Raw genomic sequence first — 11,266 nt, 5'->3', positions numbered from 1 at the left:
TAATTATATTTTTTATGAAATAGGAAACTCAAACAATCCATTACTGTGTTTTTGAATGCATATTATCACAGAAATAGGAAACCACTTTGGGCCAACCATACTAACCTGGAACTAGATTCTAGACTAAACCTGGATGCTAAGAAAATAGGGTGAGCAGAACGTGACGTAAAAGAAAAGTAAAATAAGGGTTGAATGCTAAAGTCAGCACATCATGGAAACAAACTAGGAGATGTAGGAGGACCGTGGTCCACTTAAAAGGTTTCCTCCTTAGTTCATACCCTATGGAAATGTTGCAGATCTGAAAATCGAAAATGTTTCCCTATACTTTTTGGCAGTTTTTTTCTAATATGGCTTATTGTCTATTCTATAAACATAAGATATTAATTATATATTTTATAAAAATGTTCATCTTTAGCTTTGATTTCAGGAGCTTCCGTTGGATCAGAACGATGATCTATGCCATAGAAGAGATAAATAATAACACTCACCTGCTTCCTAACATATCAGTAGGCTATTCTCTTTATGATACTTGTGATAATATAGCAGAAGTCATAAAACAAATATTCACGTTGATCTCCGGATCCGGAGTTGAAGCAAAAGGCATTCCAAATTACCAATACCAGGAGAAATCTACATTATCTGCTGTTATTGGTGAATCAGCATCAGTTATATCCATCGCAATGGCGAGGATATTGGGCACCTACCACTATCCACAAGTAAGTAAATGTTAAAATAAATTTCTATATATAAAATTGTGTAACAATGTACAAAACACATGTATACACATTCATATAAAAAGTATAGTCACACGATAAAATTACACTCAGCACATTGCTGAAATACCTGACTGTATTTAGGCAATTACACTACTAAAATAGAAATTTGTGCCATTCTCTTTTCATTCCTAGGTAAGCTATTTCTCTTCCATCAATGTCCTAAGTAATAAATATGAATTCCCTTCTTTCTTTCGGACCATTCCGAGTGACACATTTCAAACCATTGCCTTTGCGGCCATAGTGGAACACTTTGGCTGGAAATGGGTGGGAACCCTAGCTGAGGACAATGATTACGGGAAAGTTGGAGTTCAGCTTTTCACTGAGCAGGTTGTACGACTTGGTGTCTGTATTGCATTCTCAGAGACAATTCCTTTGGTGTTTTCCAAGACAAAATACTTTCAGATTGCTGATATTATAAAACAATCCTCAGCTAATGTTATCATTGTATTCTCAGGGGACACCAACTTATTACCACTGGTTTGGGAAATAGCCAAGCAAAATATTACCGGTAGAACTTGGCTGGCAAGTGAAGGCTGGAGCACATCTGCTTTTGTTGTAGAAAAAGAGCATGCTAGTTTTTTTAGTGGAACATTGGGGTTAGCGATACCCACCGGGAGTATTCCAGGCCTTAAAAATTTCCTCCTTCAGCTCAACACTCAACAGGACTCTGTAGATATCATTACAAAATCATTTTGGGAACACACATTCAAGTGTTCCTGGCCCGATCATACGAAAATACAGAGCAATATGCCGATTTGCACTGGTAATGAGGATATTACATTGGTGAACAATACATATACAGATGTCTCACAGCTGCGCATTAGCTGTAATGTCTACAATGCAGTATATGCTATTGCATATGCGCTCAACAGCTTATGGTCTTGTGACAATGAACCATGTACAAAAGGACACAGCCTGCAACCCTATCAGGTAATGGCAGATCTCTGTTTTTCATTATGTGTTGTATGATATAGTCATATATGTGTTGATGAATATAATAATATCTATTTGTTGGGCATATGTTGTTCCAAGTCCAGTTTTCATACATATTGTCTTGACAGTCAACTCCTTTATCATCATGTCTGGTCTAGGAGATCTATTTGATAATGTATGACAGTTGCATTGTGATAACCGGTGAAAGATCAGCTTTAAAGGAGTTATTCCATGAACCTCTTATCTACATGATTCAGTTATTTAATGTTAATTTCTAAAAATCGTTCAAACTCAGATTTTCACCTTTCGTCCAATGGCTTGTCCCCCAATTTATCCTCTACTCCGTTGGTGACTTGTGGAACGGCAGCATCTCGCTCCCGTTAGTTTTTGCAGTCTTGCCAAAGCTTCTTTCTTTAGTCTTCCTACTATAGTTATGCAAAAAATAGTCTGTTGTGCTGATCCATGATGCTTGCTAGAACATGTGCACACTACGTCTTTTTCAGGTGGGCCCGCTATGAAACCATAATGTAGGTAGAAGAAGCTAAGTCATCTTTTTTTTTAGACGGATTCTATTGTATACATGCTTAAAGAAAAAAGCCAGCGAGAAAGCTGCTACAAATCACAACGCAGGATACGACAAAAAATTTGCTTTAGGAAAAACAGTGCCTAAAAGATGTTGTGTGCACATATCATAAAACGGAGGATATGCAGTCAGCTTTTCAGCTGAAAAGTAGTTGGGAAAGTTATGCCAGTATGTTCAATGACACAAGTGTGCTATGCCCTGTGTTGAAATTAGAAATAGATATCGGGACACAGAACAAAATATTATAACGGACTCATAACCATAGGTTATTTCTGAACAGAAAAAAGAAATTTGATGCATTTATATTACGGAGTGACTTCTTCCAGGTTTTTTACTGTATACATATTATTCTTCGTTGGATAACAGCTTTAAGTCATAGATTAAAAGGAAGGACAATTTTGACATCAAGTATAAAGTAAATACATTACATATCATGAATACATCTTTTCCATCATCTTGTTGCTAGATCCATGGTGAGGAAACAGAATTTTTAGCAATGCAGATTTTATTTATTCCTGTTCTTCACTCAATTAAATCTATGAAATAATGTTACAATCATGTATCGCAATGAATAAATATGGACACGTATAATCTATTAATATGTGGACGCTACATGAAAATGTGATCTTTTTCCAAATACACATGGAGGACATCTGTGTTGTTAAGATCTGTATGTCCAGTTAAGGTAAAAGTAGTTTTGCAAAGTACAGCCACATTCTGGGAGTTGTAGCTCCTCACACTACATATCATCACATTGCTTCAAACTGTATAAATATCTATATTTCTTTGTTCTGTGTAGTTGGTTGAAGCTTTAAAAGCAGTCAATTTCACAGATCCTATTGGAAATTATCACTACTTTGACAAAAACGGAGATCCAGTAGCAAAGTATGATATTGTCAACTGGCAGATAGGAGAAAATGGCTTTCTAAGCTACAAGAAGGTTGGAAGCTACTATGGCAGCACAATTATGGACCATCAACTTGCGATTTACGAGCAGAGTACCTCGTGGAATGGAGACGAGTCTAAGGTTTGGATTGTTCGAAGTTCATTTTACTTTTACTTTGTCTAGTATTCGAAAAGTATCTTTGTGTTACACTTTCTCCCATTACTAGAAAAATGCCAACATATAAAATATAATGTAAAGTCTATATTTGGTTTAATGTGCACTTTGCAGTAATAATTTACTGTAATTCCTTTACCTCAGCCTCCACTATCAGAGTGCAATAAAAGCTGCATGCCTGGCTTTAGAAAAAGTATCTTACAAGGGCAACCAGTCTGCTGCTTCAGTTGTCTTCCATGCCCAGATGGTGAAATATCCAATGGAACCGGTATATAGCTTTTTACTTGATAGTGTTCTTGTAGTCCATAATAATGTGTAGTAGGGTGGTAGATCAGGGTCTTAAGAGCTACTTAGTGTTGAGATGTGAAAAGACCATGGGGTGCGATGGTATCGTTCACAGAAATATTATCAACAATCTCATAATACATTGTCCCTTCTTCACATTACCTTCTCCGTGCAACATGTCCCATAAAATATAATATCATCAAACTCCGAATCTTTCACCTTTCTTCAAAAATAACCTGCCTTCATCTTTTTAGTTCATAAAAGGGGTATTTTCAAGTTGTTTCTTGCCCAGCTTAGAGCTTTGCAGTCTCCTTAGTTTCCTTACTTCCTAGTTTCCAGCAAGCACCGGCTCTACTCTTTGAGTGACAGCTCTGGTGAGTTGCAGAACTATAATATTAGTAGAATTAGGCCAGGTTCACATAGCGTGTGGCATTCCGTTTAACCACGGCATTAACTCGATGTAACGCATCCGTTAACGCTGCCATACACTTCCATTATCGAGCGCATGCGTTAACGATGTGCCGTCACTCTGACGGACCCTCGGACGCTGTCTGCAGCGTTCGAGGGTCTGTCACTGCTAGTGCAGACGGAGCATCTGCGCTAGTGCGATCACTAAACGCGATCAGAATATGAGAGTAGCGTTAACGCAGTCCGTTTAACGCATGCGTTGAACGGACAGCATTAACGCTATGTGAAACTGGCCTTATAAAGATCAGAACAAGTTCTGCTATATCACATTCATCTATCAGTGTTTTTTTCTGCGTCTAAACTGTTTTCACTGTATTTACACATAGAGATATTAAGTTATTTGAACAAGCACAGACCCAGACAGCAAGAGCAGAAAGTTGTGATTAGGAGATCTGCTGTGAAAGTTGTGTGCTGGTGATTTTTCACGAATTGTAACAGCTTCTCTACACAAGATGAGAGGGAGGGGGATGGAGGGGAGCAGTTAACTGCCGTATAGAAATCAATGGACTGGAGAGTGGTGGCTGGAATGCTAAGCGTTAACCCCTCTCTTGGAGTGTAAATACTGTCAAACTTGGACATGCTCTGGAGGCTGAGCCCCATACAAATGAGCTGTAGTTTATAAAACATAAAAGCTCTCAAGGCAGGAGAATGACAGCAAATAGATAAAGTATGGGTCCCGTTTCACTTAGCGATGCGCCAGCGATCCCTACAACGATACGACCTGATATGGATCGCTGGTGCATCGCTAAATGGTCGCTAGTGAGCTGCCATACAGGCAGATCTCTTCAGCGATGCAGCAACCATCCAGCGATCCTTGGCGGTCGTTGGTACCTTGTCACACGGCAGCTTTTCTGACGACTCCCGCCTGTGTCCTGAGTTCTGCATCGCAAACAAGGTCGCTCGTCGGGTCAAACACAGCGATGCACGCTGGCCAGCGGGACACCGCAGATGAAAAAATGGCCCAGAACATTTGAGCATGATCAGCGATATCCAGCTGGGGGGGCGGTCGCTGCTGCGTGTCACATGTAGCGAGATCGCTGGCGAGGTCGCTGTTGCGTCACAAAATCGGTGACACTTCAGCGATCTCGCTATGTGAGACTGGGGCTTTAGTGAGTTGCAAAGTTGCTTATTTTCATGCTGTCTAACAAACGAAAGCAATTTCAGAACTTGATAATGCCCCTTTCCCTACCTGCCACTGTAGTGGAATTTGGAGTCAATCTCTTCTGAGCCCTCCGCAATTTAATAATGATGTGATTACTCAATTTCAGAAGGTTTCTACTCACACTACATGAATTCACAGTTGCTGGAAGATATTAGGGGAAATGTATCAATAATGTCCCAAGATGCACAGGCACAGTTCGTTTTTGCTTTTTAGGTTTTTTTTCTCTCTTTTTCGAAGAGCCGTAACTTTTTTATTTTTCTGTCCTGTTTTTTGTTGGGGGAGTTATAATTTTGAATGACGCCATTCTTTTTACTATGCAGCTTACTGAAAACCAAGGAAAAATTGCAAATAGAATGAAATGTTGAAAAAAGGCAATTATGCCATTGTTTTTTGGATTTTGTCTTTACAGCGTTCATTGTATGGTAAATATGACCTGCAAATATAATTTTCCAATTCAATATGTCTTGCATTTTTTTTATTTAGGAGGTGAAATTTTTTTTTAGCAGTTTTTAAAAAAAAAGTTGGTTTCTGTCTCTATCTTCCGTGACCTTTTTTATTGTTATTTTTCCATCAATGGATTTGTTTGAGGTCTTGATTTTTTTGTCAGTTGTATTGCGAACCATTCGCGGTACATATAGCATTTTCATCACTTTTTGTTGTATTTTTTAGGTAGTTGTGGTGAGCGGAAAAACCCCAATTCTGGTGTTTTGATTTTGTTTCTCCTTACAGATTTTGGGTTAATTGATTTTATATTTTGATAGGCTTGACTTTTATAAATATAGCCATACCAAATATGTTTATTTTTTTAACACGGCGTGAATTAAATTCTTTTTTTTTTTTTACATTTTTTAAATATTTTTTAAAATGCTTAACATAATTTTTTAATCCCTTTAGGGGACTTGAACCTGTGATCCTCTGTTCACTTGTTCTATATACCTCAATGCTGCATTACATTGGCATGTAAAAGTTTGTGCACCTCTGGTCAAAATTATTGTTATTGTCAATAGATAAGCAAGTTAAAAATGAAATGATCTCTAAAAGACCTTAAGTTAAAGATGACAAATTCCCTTTGTTTTTTAGAAAAAAATAGTTTCATCCTCTACATTTTAAAAATTACAAAACGGAAAATGGGCAGATGCAAAAGTTTGGAAACTCTGCATGGTTAGTACCTACAAAAGACAAAATGAAAAAAACCCTGCTATAAATAAATAAGTTAAAAGCAAAAGTGCATTTAAATCATACAGAGTTCTTAGTAATACTGTATTTGATCAAACATAGCATAAAAGCCGTCCCACCATCGACACCGATGGTGGGACGGCTTTTATGCTATGTTTGATCAAATACAGTATTACTAAGAACTCTGTATGATTTAAATGCACTTTTGCTTTTAACTTATTTAATTATAGCAGGGTTTTTTTTCATTTTGTCTTTTGTGGGTTTTGTATGCTTTTTGGCCATGTGAACATGCATTTATATGCTGCATGTGTACCAACTCAAACCAAGCTCAATTTTTCTTTGTATTTTTGCATTCTGTGCAAGCTGGGGTGTGGCCTCCCTCTCCTGAGCTGGAAATTGTATTTAAAGGCTTCCCCTGACTGGTGTCCAGTGGTTGGGACCCGGTCCTTGTCTGCCCTTATTCACACAGACGTCAACTTTGACACATGATAAGGTTATTAATACTAGACAGTGTAGGACCGCCCTGACCACAGAGTCACCTTATCGATAGTGGGACGGCTTTTATGCTATGTTTGATCAAATACAGTATTAGGCCGGTTTCACATTTGCACTTCAGGGCGCAGCGACGGCCTGCGCACGGCCGCCGCTAAGCCCCGCCCCCTGCCGCACCTCCGCCGGTAGCTCTGCCTCCGGGCGCATGACGCTGCATGCGTCCCCTATCTTTATCACTGAGGACGCAGGCCGTGCGCAGTATGCGTTTGGCAGCGCCTGCGCCTTTTTGACGGTGCGCCGAGCGCAACCAAATTGCAACAGGTTGCGTTTGGCGCTGGTCGGCGCGCCGTCAAAAGGACGCAGGTGCCGCCAAACGCATACTGCGCACAGCCTGCGTCCTCAGTGATAAAGATAGGGGACGCATGACACATGCAGCGTCATGCGCACGGAGGCGGAGCTACCGGCGGAGGCGCGGCAGGGGGCAGGGCTTATCGGCGGCCGCACGCAGGCCGTCGCTGCGCCCTGAAGCACAAATGTGAAACCGGCCTTACTAAGAACTCTGTATGATTTAAATGCACTTTTGCTTTTTGCTTATTAATTATAGCAGGGTTTTTTCATTTTGTCTTTTGTAGGTTTTGTATGCTTTTTGGCCATGTGAACATGCATTTATATGCTGTATGTGTACCAACTCAAACCAAGCTCAATTTTTGTGTTTTTTCTTTGGTTAGTACCTAATAGCACCCCCTTTTGAAAATATCACATATTGTAAACGCTTTTTGTAGCCAGCCAAGTAATTACCTGGAGAATCATAATGGCAGGTCAGTTTTAGCATTTAGTGAACATGGTAACCCCCCCCCCAAAAAAAAAAAAACAATTGTGGAATTGCACTTATTTTAATATTTTTTCCCATTATCCAGTACACAATACAGATACATTTAGTTTGTGTCAAAGCAGCTGCATGATTTGCGACTGTTGGGTAGGCTGAATACATTCGAGGAATGCCTGTTTGTTAGGGAATCCCCACATGTATTCAGCCTGTCCAGCAGCTGTAAATCATGCAGCTGCTTCGACACAAACTATATCTCCGAGCACACCAAAATACTCGAAGGACATCCTTTTATGCTCGGGAAAACCCGAGCAACGAATATACTCACTCATCACTACTCTTCCATGAAGGCCCTATTTGTGCAGGTGTCTCTGAACAGTAGAACAATGTACCACAACTCCAGTGTCTGCTAAATCTTTCTGAAGGTCATTTGCCGTCAAGAGGGGATTCAGATTTGCCTCTCTAGCAATCTTATGAGCAGCTCTCACTGAAATTTTACTTGGTCTACCAGACCTTATCTTGGCCTCCACTGTTCTTGTTAACTGCCTTTTTTCAAAGTTATCTGAGCACACAAATCTCCAAGGGTGCCCAAACTTTTGCATTGCCCATTTCCCTTTTTGTAATTTTTAAAGTGAAAAAAAAAGACATTTATTATTTTTTGCCTAAAATACAAAGGAAATGTGTCATCTTTAACTTTAGGCCTTTTAGAGATCATTTCATCTTCAACTTGCTTAACTGTTCACAATAATAGTAATTATAACCAGGGGTATCCAAACATGTACATGTCACTGTACAGCAATACAGTTTAACCTCCATACGACCTTTGTTGTATATATAAGTCAAAGGTTGTGTCCCCGCACTCCATGTGGGCTCCGGCACTTAGCCTGCATGTTTTCTGGCACATGACAGCTGATCTGGACAGCTGATCTGATCAGTTGTCATGTACCCCAAACAGCAGCGGGTGGAATCACGATCCACCCGTGGCTGTTAACATGTCAATCTCTGACTGCGGCATTTAACATACTTGCCCCGGAAACCCGTCACAAACCCCACCCTTTAGCACCCGTGTCACATGGCTGTGGGTCGGCGATGGCTTGACATGACTACCAAGACTCTGCAGGAGACCCCAGTGGTTGTCTTTGCCAGATCGCTATGAGCGCCGCCCTGTGGCTGGCGCTCATAACAGATGATCATTTTACCTACACATGGCAGGGATCACAGCTACTAGAAAAAAAGTTTTTAAAAATATTTAAAAAATAAAAGCATAAAAGTTTAAATAAACCCTCAATTTGCCCCATTCTAAATAAAACAATAATAAAAAATCCACATATTTGGTTTCACCACATTCAGAAATGCCCTATCAAAATAATCCGATAGGTAAATGGCGTAACGAGAAAAAGAATAAAATTACGTTTTTTGGTAGCCACAACATTGCAATAACAGGTGATCAAAACATCATATCTTCACCAAAATGCTATCATTAAAAATGTCAGCTCAGCGCTCAAAAAAATAAGCCCTCACTCAGCTCTATATCCCAAAAAATGGAGATGCTACAGGTCTCAGAAAATGGAGCCTTTTTTTTTTTTGTGCAAACGTTGGATTTTTTTTCTCACCACTTAAATAAAACAGAACTTAGACATGTTTGGAATCTGTAAACTAGTAATTACCTGGAGAATCATAATGGCAGGTCAGTTTTAGCATTTAGTGAACATGGTAACCCCCCCCCCCCAAAAAAAAAAAACAATTGTGGAATTGCACTTATTTTAATATTTTTTCCCATTATCCAGTACACAATATGGTAAATCTAATGATGTAGTTCAAAAGTACAACTCGTCCTGCAAAAAACAAGCCCTCACATGGCCATATTGACCGAAAAATAAAAAAGTTATGGCTCTGGGAAGACAGGGAACAAAAAACAGAAACTCAAAAATGCAAAAAACACAAGATCGTTAACGGGTTAAAATTCATGTACTTAATATTGTCATGAACTTTATTGTGGTTGTATGCATTTGCATGTATGCTGTAGATACAATAGAATATAGATTAATAAATAATTAATATATATATAATACTTTTGACATTTATACTTTCTTTGTTTGTAGATTATACTGACTGTTTAAAGTGCCCACCAGACTACTGGTCTAATAGGAATAGAGATGCTTGTATTCCCAAGGAGATAGATTACCTCTCGTTTGGAGAGCCACTTGGAATCACATTCTCTGCAGCTGCTGGATTTGGTATCTGTCAAACTCTTTTGGTCATAATGGTGTTCATAAAATATAGAAATACCCCAATTGTCAGAGCCAGCAACTTAGAAATCAGCTTCCTGCTCCTAACGTCATTGACATTGTCTTTCATTGGAACCTTCACTTTCATTGGAGAACCCTCCACTTGCCTGTGCCTCCTTAGACAAATTGTGTTTGGCATAAGCTTTGTCCTAACTATATCATGTATCCTAGTGAAGACGTTAGTTGTCATTCTAGCATTTACAATGTCAAGGCCAAACCAGGGTGTGATGAAATATTTCCACCCTTCCCATCAGAGAATATTAGTTGGATTCACGACGATTCTTCAGTTTGTCATTTGCATTGGGTTCTTATCATCCACTTCTTCTTTCACGAGGAAAAACAGAGAAGCTGCAACAACTAAGATAATCATAGAGTGCAACCGGGAGTCAGAGCTGGCATTTCTAGTTTCTTTCGGATATATTGGCCTCCTGGCAGTAATTTGCTTCATCCTTGCCTTCCTGGCCAGAAATTTGCCAGACAGTTTTAATGAGGCAAAGTTTATAACATTCAGCTTATTGGTGTTTGTCATGGTCTGGGTGAGCTTCATTCCTGGCTACGTGAGCACAAGTGGCAAATACGTTACTGCTGTGGAAATCTTTGCAATTCTTTCTTCTGCTGCTGGATTGCTTGCTTGTATTTTCTTTCCTAAATGTTACATTATACTCCTAAAGCCAGAGAAAAATTCAAAAAAAAACTTAACTTCACACCACAAACTTGAGAAATAAATGTAAAATGGCAAAAAACCTCAATCATTTGCTTCTAACTTGGAAGCAAATACTATAAAAAGTTAGTTTATTTGTCCTATTGTGACCCTAGTGTGTATATGAGCCTGAATAGGTCAACTCCATCAGAGATCAGATGTAGATTTTTAAGGTGTACATTAATGACGCTGAATATACAGTATACAGTATATGTACAATATATAGAAAAAAAAAATTCTCTGCTATTATGATGAGCGATTTAATCATTAAGATTCTAGCAGTCAATGCTTAGTGTAGACGGCAGATATAAAAGGCGAACTTGGTTCTCTTCACAATTTATTAATAGTGTTATACCTTGTTGTATTTTATTTAAATAATTAAGACTTGAACAAATTACACTAAAGTTATCAAACAAACGCACATTTCACATATTTTCTTTTCATCCGCTCTTGCCTTATGCGCACTTACACACCAAAATGAAATTCCTTATATATGAATTTATAACCATATTTCACC

At 38.9% G+C, this 11,266-nt stretch overlaps 1 protein-coding gene across 1 annotated transcript; it reads left to right on the top strand.

Moving 5' to 3' along the window:
• Positions 1-401: 401 nt before the first annotated feature.
• LOC141092819 (extracellular calcium-sensing receptor-like) lies at positions 402-10,819 on the top strand. Its single transcript, XM_073579146.1, has 5 exons — positions 402-716; positions 909-1,706; positions 3,092-3,319; positions 3,497-3,620; positions 9,864-10,819. Exons 1-5 carry the CDS (start codon positions 402-404, stop codon positions 10,772-10,774), a joined length of 2,376 nt encoding a protein of 791 aa, XP_073435247.1. The 3' UTR covers positions 10,775-10,819.
• Positions 10,820-11,266: the final 447 nt, after the last annotated feature.

The sequence above is a fragment of the Dendrobates tinctorius genome, unplaced genomic scaffold (assembly GCF_039654945.1).
Source record: "Dendrobates tinctorius isolate UK_male_01 unplaced genomic scaffold, ASM3965494v1 ptg000060l, whole genome shotgun sequence".
NCBI lineage: Eukaryota > Metazoa > Chordata > Amphibia > Anura > Dendrobatidae > Dendrobates > Dendrobates tinctorius.
This window is presented reverse-complemented; position numbering and strand designations above follow the sequence as displayed.